The sequence below is a fragment of the Macrobrachium nipponense genome, chromosome 16, assembly GCF_015104395.2.
Source record: "Macrobrachium nipponense isolate FS-2020 chromosome 16, ASM1510439v2, whole genome shotgun sequence".
In the NCBI taxonomy this organism is placed as follows: Eukaryota; Metazoa; Arthropoda; class Malacostraca; order Decapoda; family Palaemonidae; genus Macrobrachium; species Macrobrachium nipponense.
The window spans coordinates 19,227,046-19,243,401 of record NC_087209.1 but is presented as its reverse complement, the minus strand read 5'-3'; the positions used below and the strand labels follow the sequence as shown (position 1 = coordinate 19,243,401).

Sequence of the window (16,356 nt, the reverse complement as noted above, 5' to 3'; positions counted from 1 at the left end):
AAACGTACGGTTGTTTCTTCGACGTCTGCACGGACGCAAGCTTTCAAGAAGCAGAAGCCCTTTTGAGGCGGAGTTTCCTCGAGAACATCTTCTCGAGGAAGTACACGTTCCGGAGGCAGAGTCTCTGCTAAAATCAGAGGTAAAAAATGAACCAGCGATCCTTCAGCCACCAGTAGGAGCCAGGCTTCGACTATTCTCAAAAGCTTGGATAGAGAGGAATGCGGACAGCTGGTCGCTCAACGTCATCAAGCGGGGGTACAAGATTCCTTTCTTGAAGCCTCCCCCTACTGTGCACGACACCCAAGAATTTATCCCCTATTTACCATTAGGAGAAGCAACATATCCTTTACGATCTGCTCGAGCAGATGCTAGAAAAGAGAGCGGTGGAACAGGTCGTAGACCTGGAATCCCCAGGCTTCTACAACAGGATATTCCTGGTGCCGAAACAGTCGGGAGGTTGGCGACCAGTCTTAGATGTGAACAGTCTGAATTGGTTCGTACAGAAGCAGCAATTCAAGATGGAGACACCTCAGTCAGTTCTTGGGACCTTAAGACCAAACGATTGGATGGTTTCATTAGACCTTCAAGACGCATATTTTTACGTCCCCATCCATCCACAGTCGATGAAATATCTTCGGTTTGTCCTAAAAGAGACAGTTTATCAATTCAGGGCGCTTTGCTTCGGATTGAGCACGGCCCCTATGGTCTTCATGACTTTAATGAAGAACGTGGCGAGGTGGCTTCATCTTGCGAATATCAGAGTCTCTATGTACCTGGACGACTGGCTCATTCGTGCCTCCACTCAAACGCGGTGTCTGAAGGATCTTCAAACAACTTAATCGTTGGTGAAGTCCCTGGGACTACTGGTGAATTTCAAAAAGTCACATTTGATTCCAACCCAATCCATCGTGTATCTGGGGATTCAGATGGATTCAGTGGCTTTTCGAGCTTTTCCGTCCCAGGGACGTCAGCAGCAAGGCTTAGACAAAGTGTCAGCCTTCCTAAGGAAAGATTCCTGCTCAGTGAGGGAATGGATGAGTCTGCTGGGGACCATTTCCTTGCTGGAAAAGTTTGTTTCCTTGGGGAGACTGCACCTCAGACCACTACAATTTTTTTCTCAAGGACAATTGGAAAGAAAACAAGTATCTGGATATGATCTTGGAAATTTCAGGAGAGGTAAAACATCACTTGAAATGGTGGCTAGATCCAGTGAAGCTGTCGGAGGGCGTGTCTCTCAAGCTTCAGAGCCCTTACCTAGTGTTGTTCTCCGACTCGTCCACCACGGGGTGGGGAGCAACATTAGGGGGGGAAGAAGTGTCGGCACCTGGAGAGGGGAACAGGTGTCCTGGCACATAAACCTAAAGGAGATGGTAGCCATCTTTTTAGCTTTCCAGTTTTTCCAAGGAAAAGTCTCTCATCGAATAGTCCAAGTCAACTCAGACAACACCACAGCTCTGGCGTACTTGAAGAAGCAGGTAGGAACACATTCTCGGTCCCTGTTTGCTCTGGCAAAGGAGATCTTGCTGTGGGCAAGGGCACTAGACGTCACGATCCTTATGAGGTTCGTAGCAGGAGTAGAGAACATCCGGGCAGATCTCCTCAGCAGGCGAGGTCAACTTCTGCCAACCGAGTGGACTCTGCATCAGGAGGTATGCCAATAGCTGTGGGGGTTATGGGGACGTCCGCTCGTGGACATCTTTGCGACGTCCAGAACGAAGAGGCTTCCACTGTACTGCTCCCCGGTGCTCGACCCAGCGGCAGTGGCGATAGACGCACTTCTCTGGGACTGGACGGGGATGGACCTGTACGCCTTTCCCCCGTTCAAGATCTTAGGGGAAGTTATGAGAAAGTTTGCGGCGTCAGAAGGGACGAGAATGACTTTGATCGCCCCGTTCTGGCCTGCGAGAGACTGGTTCACAGAGGTCATGGCCTTCGTAGTAGACTTCCTGAGGACGCTTCCAGTAAGGACAGATCTACTCAGACAGCCCCACTTCGAGAGGTACCATAGAAACCTCTCCGCTCTGAGTCTGACTGCATTCAGACTATCCAAAAGTTGGCCAGAGCGAGAGGCTTTTCTAGGTCAGTGGCGAAAGCTATCGCCAATGCAAGGAGAGCTTCATCCAGCGCAGTGTACCAATTGAAGTGGACAGTCTTCAGGAGTTGGTGCAAGAAGAATGGCATTTCCTCCACCACGACCTCTGTGAGCCAGATTGCTGACTTCCTACTATACCTGAGGAGGGATCTAAAGCTTGCAGTCTACAATCAAGGGATATAGGAGTGTGCTTTCGGTTGTCTTTAGGCATAGAGGCCTGGACTTGGCGGACAACAGAGACCTTCACGATCTCTTGAGATCTTTCGAAACAACGAAGGTTCAGCAACCCAGGCTGCCGTCTTGGAACTTGGATGTAGTTCTGGTTCCTCATGTCCAGTCCATTCAAACCTATGCATACGGCTTCCCTGAAAGATGTTGCTAGAAAAGCTATCTTCCTGATTGCTCTGGCGACGGCAAAGAGAGTCAGCGAGGTTCAAGCGATTAGCAAGTACGTTGGCTTTAAAGGTTATAATGCGGTCTGTTCCTTGAGCCCAACGTTCCTGGCAAAAAATGAAAATCCGTCCAACCCTTGGCCTAGGACCTTCGGCATTAAAGGGATGGCCGAAATTGTTGGGCGCGAGCCAGAGAGAGTTCTGTGCCCTGTTAGGGCTCTCAAATTCTACCTAAAGAAGACGAAGGATTGTAGAGGTCCTTCTGATAACTTGTGGTGTTCGGTCAGGAAGCCAAGTTTACCAATGTCAAAGAATGCTCTGGCTTTTTTCTTGAGGGACACCATCAAGGAAGCGCATTCATCCTGTGAAAACAGTGATATGAAAGTGTTGAAGGTGAGTGCGCATGAAGTGAGGGCTATTTCTACGTCGGTAGCCTTCCAAAAGAACATGGCACTCAATGACATCTTGAATGCCACATTTTGGCATAGTAATTCAGTGTTTGCCTCATGCTACCTTCGGGAGGAGAGGACTACATACGAGAACTGCTACTCTTTGGGCCCATATGTCGCCGCAGACACTATATTGGGGACAGAGAGTAGCACTCTTCCTATCATATAGGAAATAATATGTTAGTTTGGACTTTTTAATTTTATTTCTTTTTATTTTTTATTTTTATGTTTATATAGGTTTTTGTTTTTTGTGGTCTTGGGTCGGCCGCCTAGGGCGGACTTCCCTTCATTAGCCTTGGTTATACGAAGTTTAACCAGATAGGCTAGGTCAGGTAGTAATGTTTTTGCTTCGCCCTCATAGTAGGGTAAAATGTTTTTGTCACATGATGGTCACGTCCCCGTTGACAAGTCATCTGGAGCGCATCAGCTACATAGGTCACGTCCTTGCTGGCACCTCTAGTGAAGCATTAACAGCATTCGGTGTCTAAACCACACCTATATGATCTGTCACATTGTGGTCACACTCCCCGTGACAGTTCATTAGAGCGCACCAGCTACACAGGTCACGTCCTTGCTGGCACCTCTAGGAATGCTTTACCCAAATTCGATGTCTATAATGTAGGATCTAGATGCATTGTGGTCACGCCCCCGTTGACAGATCCTCTAGAACTCAACAGCTTCACCTTGCTGGAGTCTCTAGTAAAGCAGAAGCAGACTTGGGTGACGGTACTCACGAAGTTAGCTATGCTAACAGGTAAGGAACCAAGATATCAATCATATACTTGAAATTGTTTCCCAAATCTGAGTCTGTCTCCCCCTTCCTCCAAAGTTGGGATTCAGCTATATATATATCTGGCAGGTAAGCCAAGTTTACCAATGTCAAAGAATGCTCTGGCTTTTTTCTTGAGGGACACCATCAAGGAAGCGCATTCATCCTGTGAAAACAGTGATATGAAAGTGTTGAAGGTGAGTGCGCATGAAGTGAGGGCTATTTCTACGTCGGTAGCCTTCCAAAAGAACATGGCACTCAATGACATCTTGAATGCCACATTTTGTCATAGTAATTCAGTGTTTGCCTCACGCTACCTTCGGGAGGTGAGGACTACATACGAGAACTGCTACTCTTTGGGCCCATATGTCGCCGCAGACACTATATTGGGGACAGAGAGTAGCACTCTTCCTATCATATAGGAAATAATATGTTAGTTTGGACTTTTTAATTTTATTTCTTTTTATTTTTTATTTTTATGTTTATATAGGTTTTTGTTTTTTGTGGTCTTGGGTCGGCCGCCTAGGCGGACTTCCCTTCATTAGCCTTGGTTATACGAAGTTTAACCAGATAGGCTAGGTCAGGTAGTAATGTTTTTGCTTCGCCCTCATAGTAGGGTAAAATGTTTTTGTCACATGATGGTCACGTCCCCGTTGACAAGTCATCTGGAGCGCATCAGGTACATAGGTCACGTCCTTGCTGGCACCTCTAGAAGCATTACAGCATTCGGTGTCTAAACCACACCTATATGATCTGTCACTTGTGGGTCACACTCCTGTGACAGTTCATTAGAGCGCACCAGCTACACAGGTCACGTCCTTGCTGGCACCTCTAGGAATGCTTTACCCAAATTCGATGTCTATAATGTAGGATCTAGATGCATTGTGGTCACGCCCCCGTTGAACAAGATCCTCTAGAACTCACAGCTTCACCTTGCTGGAGTCTCTAGTAAAGCAGAAGCAGACTTGGGTGACGGTACTCACGAAGTTAGCTATGCTAACAGGTGGAACCAAGATCTCAATCATATACTTGAAATTGTTTCCCAAATCTGAGTCTGTCTCCCCCTTCCTCCAAAGTTGGGATTCAGCTATACAGTAGGGCCTCGTTAATCACGGGGGATAGGGCCCAGAACCCCCCGTGATAAGTAAATACCCGTGTTATCCTGGTACCATGAAAATTGCTTTAACCGCCTACTACTAATAATTAACCCACCCAAGACCACTATTTCAATGTTTATGACTGCCTACTTAGTTCAAGCACCAAATATTTCTTCAACTATCACCTTAAACTAAATTCAAGACAGTTTCAAAGTTATTCTTTCCTATCTTCAATTTCCCCTTCATCAGATCAGCAAACAAAATTATAATTACCTAACAATTCCTTTCTATTTTCATGATTTGGCTGCTGCACCAAACTTAAAGTACATAGTATATCTATTTCGTGAATGAACATATTTATGATAAAAAAAACATGATTTACTGTAATGATTACAGCACCCAACTATAATATTAATGTATAAACAGCAAAATACAGCAATAAAAATCTAGTTTTGTCTTTTGTTTACATTTAGAATCAGCTGATGGACGTTTATTACCGAAAGAATTATTTTGGAAAACAATTTAGTTGCTAAAAGAAACTAATTATAATGGAATTATTATTATTATTATTAACTTTGTACATAATAGTTTATGATATTATGATACAGTAATTCATATTTCATTGAGAGAGAGAGAGAGAGAGAGAGAGAGAGAGAGAGAGAGAGAGAGAGACAGCAGCTTGTGACGAGAGTAACTTGAATAGCTTGAGATAGCAGCTTAGGACGAGAATAGCTTGAGAGAGCAGCTTGGGACTAGAGTATTGTTGACTATCTTAGCTCGAGAATAACAATGAAATTTGTAATTTAAATATTTTATGATGATAAGAAATGAAACATGGATAGTGAATGATATTATGATTACAGAATTCAATTTTCATTGATTTCGATGAGAGAGAGAGAGAGCGAGAGAGAGAGAGAGAGAGAGAGAGAGAGAGCAGAGCAGATTGCTGACGAGAGTGACTTGAATAGCTTGAGATAGCAGCTTAGGACGAGAATAGCTTGAGAGAGCAGCTTGGGACTAGAGTATTGTTGACTATCTTAGCACGAGAATAACTATGAAATTTGTATTTTATATATTTTAAGATGATAAGAAATGAAACATGGATAGTGATAAGATATTCTCTTGTATACTGTTATGTGATAATCATTCAGTCAACTATAAAAGTTGTATTGAAGCACAGTTTCGTAAATCACAGAAAATAAAAGTATGGCAACACCTATTTTTATTCTTTCGGGGACCATCTTGTTCTTTTATTACGATAATAATAGATCAGTATTATAGTTTTTTTTCTGTAAGTGATGAGAGAGAGAGAGAGAGAGAGAGAGAGATTTTGCTATTTACATTCATAGTATTTGAAAATTTGTGAATGAGTTTTATTCTAAAAATGCATTTAGTCATGAAAAGAAGAAGAAAACAGTAATCAGCGAATCTTGCTCTATGATAAAATTCGTGATTTCGTTAATTTTCCGGAATATACGTAGCATTTGGGCTTCACAAAAAGTAAGTAAAGTGATTTATGACAGAGTTTAGAGGATACTTACGTAAAAATACATCGGTACTTTGTAGAACGGTGACGTCACGGTGGTCATATGTATTTTTTTCGTGAGTGAATATACATTTATGATAAAAAATAGTTACTGTACTGCTTAGAGAACCATATTGTAATATTAATGTAATCACATCAAAATGAAGTAATCATTCTTCATTGTATACTGTAAACATGTAAAGTGTATATTTGTCTTTTGAAAAATGGATTCCCCAAGGAATTATTCCTTGAAGAGGCTTTTTATTATGAAGATATGCCAATAATATATAAGATTTGCATTTTATTATGAATATATGACAATAATATATAAGGTAAAAATGGTTTTATTACGTTTACGCTTCGTCGCCGATTGCAAACAACATACGATTATCTATTCGTTTGTATGACTGCAGTGTTCAGAGAAGTTGATTACGTTATACCAAAACAATAATGAAGTTCGAATTGAAAATTTGTTTACCTAAATGTTATTACTACTGTAATTAAACTACTACTATTAACATTTCTAAAAGGTTAAGAATGACAAAGGTGCTGTGAAGTGTAACTCAATGTTTACATTTCTGCTGGCCGCTCAACTACAAGTTGATGTCAATGACGTGGAATTATTCCATGAATAGGCTATATATTATGAAGATATGCCAATAATATATAAGGTGAGAATGGTTTTATTACCTTTATTGTCAGTTAATCATAATGTGAATCTGTTCATGCATTTGTTGGTTATCGGAACCGGACGAGGCTTAGCCTAGACCACCGGACAAGCACGAGATGCTGTGATTCACCCAGGAGGATATATAGACTGAGAAGTGGTCCAAGGAAAAACCCGTGATTAACTGAATCCGTGATTGCTGATCCGCGACTAAGCGAGGCCCCACTGTATATATATCTGGCAGGTAAGCTTCATGAACAAAATGATATTGTTATGATACAATAAAGTTTGTTCGTACTTACCTGGCAGATATATATAATCAAAGTGCCCACCCACCTCCCCTCAGGAGACAGTGGCACTAGAAAATCTGACAGAAAATGGGAATGGTTCCTGACGCCTGCCTCCCAGCGGCGGGAATGGGTACTACCACCTGGCCGACCACTGCGTGTGCCGGGAGTTTTGAAATTCTGTCGGACTTTGGAGAATACAGCTATATATATATCTGCCAGGTAAGTATGAACAAACTTTATTGTATCATAACAATATCATTTCTGGGCTCAGCTCGTGTCGGCCTATGAAAGGATCCTTAATATCATTCTTTCTAGGTAAAATTAATCTAAAATTACCAGAGAAAAACAAAATTAAGAAAATGTCAGTAAAACTGACTCGCTCACTCTTAAAAAAGAGTGTCGGTATGGTAATTAGGGGCGGAGTGGGAATCACTACCACGAGACATTCACCAATTAGAACTTCCAATCAGAATCCCTTAAGAGAGAGCTGATACCAACGGGCGATGCAGCCGCTACTACTACTACTAGAGGACGCCACGGACAGCAGCGCCCTAGCGGGTCATCCTTAATTATTAGCGCTAGCATCAAGACGCATTATTTTTCTGTGCTGTGCTAATTTCGGGATTTATCCTATTCTTCACCATGGAACGCTCTGCAATTGCAACGGCTAAGTTAAGTAACTCATAAGTAATGTTTTACCAACATTTTATCTTCCGGGTACCAGTATTTTCCTCCTAATAGGTCATATACGGTTTCCCGGTTGTCTCGTGGTGGCGCCATGCTGCCTCGTTAAGAATTCCCGTCCTCCATACTGGGGACTTCTTATACTTATGGGCTTACTATGTTACGTTCATTGTCTTTTACATCGAGTTTTAGCTAGTTTAGCCCCCCTATCCATCTCTCTTAGTTTGGTATTTAGGGCTATTATTATTATTCCTGCCCAGCATCCCGGCTCTTGCTCTTCATCGGCTATCGCTGGCTCCGAGTAGGCTTCTGTTTCTTAGAACAGTCTGCCTCCTCCTGGGCTTCTTTCTCTTTTCTAAAAGTGTCTTTTCCATCTTTTCGATGTATATATATATTATATTTAGGGTGTTAGGCTAGCCTAGGTGCATGTTCCTTGTATTGGTACAGCCTGGGTTCACGGGTGGCCCTCCCACGGTTGTGTTTGCTCGCGGCCTAGGCCACTTGCGGTCACGTGTTCCATCGCACCTTACCCTGCCCCTGCCCTCCCTACCTGGTATAGAGGAGGGGCTGGGGGACCCCTTGGTTGTCATGACAACCTCAGTCGCTTCTCTCTCCCTCTATGAGGTGGCCAGGGGTTCCTCCCAGCGGGGGGTATAGGGCGACCACTCATGAGGGTACCGGGTCTCCGACGCGGGTAGTTCGGTGAGGCGGGGAGGAGTAGGCCATCCCCCCCCCTCTCTCTCTCCCGCCGTGTTACGCCGAGACCTTCCTCCCCCCTCCCCAGTTGCTCAGCCACCTTTCCCTGCTATAACGAAAGGAGCCTTCCGTCGCAGCCGGGGCAACCTTTGGTTATAGATTACTGGCTCCGCCAGCGGGCGGGGTGGGGACTACTAGTGGGTCGGTTGCTTGCCTACTATATCCTTACAATCTCTCCCCCGCTACCGGAAGGGAGCTTGCATTCTTACCCGTGCACTCTTCTAGTAGACGGGTGGGGAAAGGTTTGTTATTATTGTTATTTTAAGGATATACCCTAATTTTACGATGAATTGTTTAATTTTATTATTTATATATCTACCATCCCCGCCATTTTCCGTCGTGGTTTCCAATTACCACCACTCCTGGTTGGTTTCTTTTTGTGTCCCCGCCATCAGCGGAGCTATAGCCTAGGACACCCAACCACCTTGTTACCACACGTATTATGGCGGGGGGGCTCTGGTTTAATCTAACTTTATCGCTCCGGCACCAGCGGAGCAACTGTTAGGCTGTAAGTGTTTTCCTGATACTCATGTATCTTTCCACTTACAGGCTACCAACTGTCAGGTCCCGGCGTGCAACGCGACGTTGTACGACCCCTGCGGCCACGATGAGTGCAGGTCTCACGCCCCTTGTGCCACGTCATTTAACGAGATGATCGTCTGGCACCCAGAAGCCTGCGCCATCTGCTACGACCTAGTCGGTCAGCTGGGAGATGGGGTAAGTCCATTATAGGCTTCCTTATCGTTTTACTAACAACTCTTAGTCATAAGTTTGTTAACCCCGTTCCGCCATTAGAAGCTCATCTCGCCCTTTCTTTCAGGCTACTGGTGTGAGGGAGGTCGCCCTCGCCACCCTGAAAGCGTGGGTGGGCGGCTTCGGGAAGAACGCCGCCAAAGGCCAGCCGTACATCCTGGACAAGAAGCTGGCCGTCCAGATCTTCCCTGCGGGCAAGTCAACTGGGTATGTTGACCCCTTGTCCGCAGCCCCTCTGATAGCCTCCATCCAGCAAGATCTCCAGCAATCCTTTGGGGTCGTAGCTTCCCAGGAGTCGGTCCCGGACGTCGCTGCCCTGGACCTAAACATCGAGCCCATGGCGGTAGGGGCAGAGGATTTGTTGGTTGAGGTAGGTGTGTCGGGCGCCCAAGGTCTTTCCTTGGGTGCTCCTGGATCTTCTCCTGTCCCTTCTTCGAGCGCTTCTTTCCAAGGCTTTGTGGGATCTGAGATCCCTACCCGCTCTCTCTGTACCCCCAAAGGTGAAGGGACAGAGAGAACCGAAGACTCTAGCTAAGACAACTTCTAGGAAGTCGTCTTCGTCTTCCCCCCCCCTTCGGCTAGGAAGTCTTCGACTTCCTACGCCGACGCGGTGAAAGCCAAGCCGAGTTCTTCTCACTCGAAGAGCTCTAGAAGCAAAGGCTTCTAAGGAGAAGGCTCGCGTCCCGCCGAGCCAATGCCTTCTCCTGCCTCCACCGCTTCCACTCCGGCAATGCCGGTGGGAGGAGCAGGACCTAGCACCTTTTTGATCCCACTGCTTTCTCAGCAGTGGTGATGCAACAGGTGGGCGAGTTGGTTGGCTCGCAAGTCTCCGCCCTGGGGACGAGATTCGACCAAGATGGTTCGTCCACAATTGTCGAGCACTCTGTCTCAATCAGGTGACAGTCCATACAAGATCTCTCTAACAGGGTTAGAGAGAATGAGGACGAGTAGCTGGGCCTCTCTCAGGTCCCTCTTCCAGTCTCCCCAGTGCCAAGCACTGGCATTCTCCAACTCCCGCCATACGACTCTCTGCCAGCTTTCTCCATGGAGAATCCATGGAGAGTAGCTGCCTACGCTCCTTTTAAGGATGGGATGATCTCTATCCCGGAGTGTGGAACTCGGAGGATTGAGGACTTCGAGTTTTACCCTCCGGGTCTGACGCAGCCTTTCATCGGTTATGCTAGGCTGACTGTAACGGCTCTTACTAGGGAAGACAAGATCTCTAGAGAGTCCTGTTCTATACAGTAGGGATCATGCCCAGCGGGAATGGGTTCACTGCCTTGAGGACTGGTAGTGCACGAACACTAAGCTCCAGGCCTATAAGAGTCCTTTTACTATTTTCGCGACGGAAGAGGAGGCTTCTCTTCCGTTCGCCACGAAAATAGTAGAGAAGACCCTTCAGGCAGTCCTCAAGGATGAGCCCATGCCACAGTTAAGGGAGGCGGAGTCTACTTCTCCGCTCTTCCCGGCTTTCGGAGAATTGTGGGAGAACTTGCCAGCTACGTTCACGCTTGGTAAGCTCAAACCGGACTGCGCCATGGACCAGTCGGCGAGAAGCTGCCAAGGCTGCCTGATTCCCTGATTCAGGCAGAGTTCGACGCGCGAACCAGGTTTGGCAGGTCCCTCAATTCTCTTATAATAACGGAAATGGCTGCTCTCTCATATGCGACGGAACCGCTGTTTAAGATCTTGGCAAAATCCCAGTTTCAGACGGTCCTATCAGATGCTTTCGACTTCTTCCAAGCTAGGAGGAATTGCCGAAAGCACGTTCTGCAGGAGTGTACTATTAGGCACGAGCCTAATAGACTCTTGGCTTCTAGCATGTGGGGAGCGGATCTCTTCCCAGAGTCCGCTGTTAATGAAGTGCACCACGGCTGCTAGGCTCAACCAGAGCCTTAGAGCTAGGTGGGGTATTTCGTCAAAGAGGAAACAAGAATCCGTCCCCACTGCTGGTAAGAAACCAAAGAAGGCTGGTAAGAGGTTCCAGCCGTATCAGAAACTCCAGCAACAGCAGCAATTTGTGCAGGCCGTCCCGGTTACCCAACAGGGACAACCTGCTAGTTCGAAACAGAACCAGCCCATCCTCCTGTTGTCTCCTCAATCACAGCCGTCGACCTCCTACGCAATCTCGCCGGCCTTCAACCCCCTACATTTGAGGCTCAAGGCTACAAACAACCGAGAGGTAGGGCGAGAGGTTACTTTCGCCAGCGTGGCACAGGTGAAGGGCGACAAGGAGCAGGCAGTTCAGGGGAGGGCGTGGTGGTCCAACCCGCACCCATCAACAATGAGGCTCCCCAGGTAGGAGGGAGGCTGTTCCTCTTCCGCCACAGGTGGGGGTTCAGCAATTGGGCACAGAGCATAGTGTCCAAAGGATTGGGTTGGAGTTGGATCAAAGATCCGCCTCCAATCAAATCATTCCACCAAATACCATCAGAGGAATTGACAGATTACGCGGAGGAACTCCTTCAGAAAGGAGCTATTGCGAGAGTCAAGCATCTAAAATTTCAAGGTCGCTTATTCAGCGTGCCAAAGAAAGGCTCAACAAAAGAAGGGTATCTTAGACTTGTCAAAGCTAACTCTTTCATCGTTGCGACAAGTTCAAGATGCTTACCCTCTCGCAAGTAAGGACCTTACTTCCGCGTGGAGCCGTCACATGCTCCATCGATCTTACAGACGCATACTATCATATCCCTATAGCCAGGCACTTCCGCCCATTCCTAGGATTCAGGCTAGGAAATCAGACATTCTCATTCAAAGTGATGCCCTTCGGTCTGAATGTAGCCCCCAGGGTATTCACGAAAATAGCAGAAGTGTTGTACAGCAATTGAGAACTCAGGGAATCATGGTAGCAGCATACCTCGACGATTGGTTGATCTGGGCACCAACCGTCGAGGAATGTCTCGAAGCCACCAAAAAGGTAGTTCACTTTCTGGAACATCTGGGGTTCCAGATAAACAAAACGAAATCCAGACTTACCCCGGAGTCTCGTTTTCAGTGGCTGGGAATCCAATGGATTTGTCTTCCCACAATCTGTCAATTCCAGTGGCCAAACGGAAGGAAATAGCAAAATCTGTCAGGCAATTTCTCAAATGCAAACAAACATCAAGGAGAAACCAGGAGAGAATCCTAGGGTCCCTTCAGTTTGCTTCGGTAACAGATATCCTCCTGAAAGCAAGGCTAAAAGATTTAAATCGAATTGGCGATCGAGAGCAAACACCAAATCTCGAGACAAGTTGTCAGTAATCCCACAGATCCTCCGCAATCAACTCCGTCCATGGTCAAAAAGTAAAGAACTAGCCAAGAAGGTACCCCTTCAATATCCCCTTCCAGTGTTAACCATTCACACGGATGCCTCCCTGTCCGGGTGGGGGGGATACTCTCAGTTCAAACAGGTTCAGGGGACTTGGTCAGTTCAATTTCGCCAGCTTCACATAAACGTTCTGGAAGCAATGGCAGTATTTCTTACCTTGAAGAGACTGCTTCCCCGAAGAAGTCTCATCTAAGGCTAGTTTTGGACAGTGCAGTGGTAGTTCATTGCATCAACAGAGGAGGGTCCAAATCCAAGCATGTGAATCATGTCATGATAGCCATCTTTGCCCTAGCAAACAAACACAAATGGCATCTGTCTGCCACTCACCTGGCAGGGGTAAGAAATGTGATAGCAGACGCTCTGTCCCGGTCAGTTCCTCTGGAATCAGAATGGTCTCTAGACGACGGGTCTTCCAGTGGATAAGCCTGAGAGTCCCAGGTCTCCAAGTGGATCTCTTCGCCTCACAAGCGAACCACAAGCTCCCTTGCTATGTGGCCCCCAACCTGGACCCTCTGGCTTATGCACGGACGCCCTGTCGTTGGATTGAATCAGTGGAGGAAAATTTATGTTTTTCCTCCAGTGAATCTTCTCTTGAAAGTCCTAAGCCAACAAACTAAGGTCTTTCAAAGGGATAGTAGCTCTGATTGCACCGGACTGGCCCAAGAGCAACTGGTATCCTCTTCTTCTGGAATTGGGCCTCCGACCTCAACGGATCCCCAACTCCCAAGCTATCACAATCAGTACAAATGAGGACTGTGTTCGCTTCCTCAGGAATTCTCCAGACCCTAACTTTATGGACTTCATGAAGTTTGCGGCTAATAAAGATGCTAATATGATCCACAGAATATTCTCTTCCTAGAATCATAAGAGAGAGTCAACCATTGACAAATAGGGACTCAGCTGTTAAAAAATTAGCATCTTTCTTGAAAGAATCGAACACTACAACCATGACAGTTAATCTAGCTATATCCTTTTTCAGATCCTTGTTTGAAAAGGTTTAGCAGCTAGCACTATTACCACTCATAAATCGGCTTTGAAGAAGATCTTTCAAGTAGGTTTTCAGATAGATCTGACTGAATCTTATTTCACGTCTATCCCTAAAGCCTGTGCTAGACCTTAGACCTTCTCAAAGGCCTACTGCAGTTTCATGGTTCTTAAATGATGTCCTCAAACTAGCTTCAGATACTGACAACTCGTCTTGTACATTCATAATGCTCCTGAGAAGACATTATTCTTATTAAGCCTAGCTTCAGGAGCTAGAATTTCAGAACTGTCGGCTCTATCCAGGGATGCGGGTCATGTGGAATTCCTCCCATCAGGAGAAGTTCTACTTGCTCCGGATCGTAGCTTTTTAGCCAAAAATGAGGATCCTCTTGCAAGGTGGGCTTTGGAAAGTTATCCCACTTCCCCAGGATCCTTCTCTCTGCCCAGTATCAACTCTTAGAGCCTTTCTATCTCGTACTTCATCAAGATCCTCAGGTGCTCTCTTCATGAGAGAAAAAGGTGGTACTTTGTCAGTAAAAGGTATTAGGCAACAAATCCTTTACTTCATTAAACAAGCCAATCCTGATTCATTCCCAAAAGCACATGATATCAGGGGAGTAGCCACCTCAATTAATTACTTTCAACATATGAACTTGAGGATCTTAAAAAGTATACTGGATGGAAATCCGACAGTCTTTAAACGTCATTATCTAAAGTCCTTGGAATCTTTTAAAATTTTCAGCAGTAGCAGCGGGAAACATTGTTTCCCCTGATACTGTATAGTAGTCGTAGTATAGATCCAGGTCTCCTTTCTACCTACATCATCCAACATGCCTCACCCTATCGCCATGCTACTCGGATATCCTAGCCTTAGCCGCTGAATCATATAGTGGATTGTCCCTTATTTTTTTGCTAGGGACATCCACACTTGTACTGATGGTGTACTTCAGTGTACCTACCCTTATTTTTATGCTAGGGTAGGACACAATGTGTTTGTATATTTTGTAAATACGTATTTTCAAGTAAATTCCTTTTTTTTATATTACACTGCATCATTGTAATTTACTGTGATTACTGTTTTTAAGTACTTTAAATTACTAACGTTCTGTTATTTTACTGTTTAGTATAAGTTAGTTTAAGTACTTAGTTTGTATGCTGTAATTGATTTACTTATATTATATCCATCATTTTACAACTGCTTTTCATTTGTTCCTTTTTTTTCCCATCTTGTCTGTTTTCTGGTACTCTTTCATAGGCCGACACGAGCTGAGCCCAGAAAGGGATTTTGACGAAGGAAAAATCTATTTCTGGGTGATTGGCTCGTGTCGCCCTATGAAACCCACCCTATATTGTTTCCCCCCCCATGCAGGACAAGATGTTTTTAGATTAAGGATGTCCGCTAGGGGCGCTGCTGTCCGTGGCGTCCTCTAGTAGTAGTAGTAGCGGCTGCATCGCCCGTTGGTATCAGCTCTCTCTTAAGGGGATTTCTGATTGGAAGTTCTAATTGGTGAATGTCTCGTGGTAGTGATTCCCACTCGCCCCTATTACCATACCGACACTTCTTTTTAAGAGTGAGCGAGTCAGTTTTACTGACATTTTCTTAATTTGTTTTTGTTTTTTTCTCTGGTAATTTTAGATTAATTTACCTAGAAAGAATGATATTAAGGATCCTTTCATAGGGCGACACGAGCCAATCACCCAGAAATAGATTTTTCCTTCGTCAAAATTCCTTTTTAATACATTACTCTACTACTACCTGTATTGTACTAAAGTTCATTTTTAATTTATTTACTGAAGACCAACTACCATAACTTACGCTTTTCATAGGATTTTTAAATGATACTGTATGAATACTGTATGTATCATTATCCTTAAGGTCATGTATGATTAATGTATTTACTTAGGACCAGCTATCATAACTTATACTTTCTACTGTTCATTGAAACTAATTAATATTGTTTCCTTGCTATACAGGTTAACGATGCTGAACGTGAGAAAATTGAAAGTGCAGCAGAGCATCGCTGCACTTCCGCCTTGTACCACGAAGCTGAGACAAGAGTTAAAAGTTTACAAAAGGAATTAAAACGAGCCATTGCAAAATCTAGGTAATTATATTTTATTGGATCTTTTTTCTAACTAGTATGAATTAATGAAAGTACTTTCTTATGCTACTTTAAACTGTATGCAGTTTACTTGTTAGGTTCATGATTTTGTTAGGAATCATTAACTGCACAAACAGTATGACAGGAAATAAAATAGCAGATAATTTCAGGACCATTTAGTAAGGCATTTAATGTTACATTTTTGAAAAAAAAAAAAAAACAATTACTGAAAGGAAGTACGTATGGCTATACTACTATAATCAAAGTCTAGACAATATAAAACAATTTTTAAATTTTTTTATGAGGTTGAGTTCTTCAAGTGAATTATATAATTATAGAATTTTCTGTTGATTTTACATGACTTTAAACTGCAAAGCTGCCTCATTATTGCTTGCTCTACCCACCGACAGAAAGTTGTTTTAGAGAACACCAAGTTTTATTTATTGGTTTTGAGTTGAGATTGCTAACTTATTTCATATGTATACA

At 44.6% G+C, this 16,356-nt stretch overlaps 1 protein-coding gene across 3 annotated transcripts in view; it reads left to right on the top strand.

Moving 5' to 3' along the window:
- LOC135195581 (SH3 domain-binding protein 5-like) overlaps positions 1 to 16,356 on the top strand; it is a 132,793-nt gene that overhangs the window by 44,965 nt on the left and 71,472 nt on the right. For all 3 annotated transcript variants that reach the window (XM_064221887.1, XM_064221886.1, XM_064221885.1), the window contains one exon: positions 15,743 to 15,873. In XM_064221887.1, coding sequence (XP_064077957.1) covers positions 15,743 to 15,873 — 131 coding nt within the window. The remainder of the gene's footprint in view (positions 1 to 15,742; positions 15,874 to 16,356) is intronic.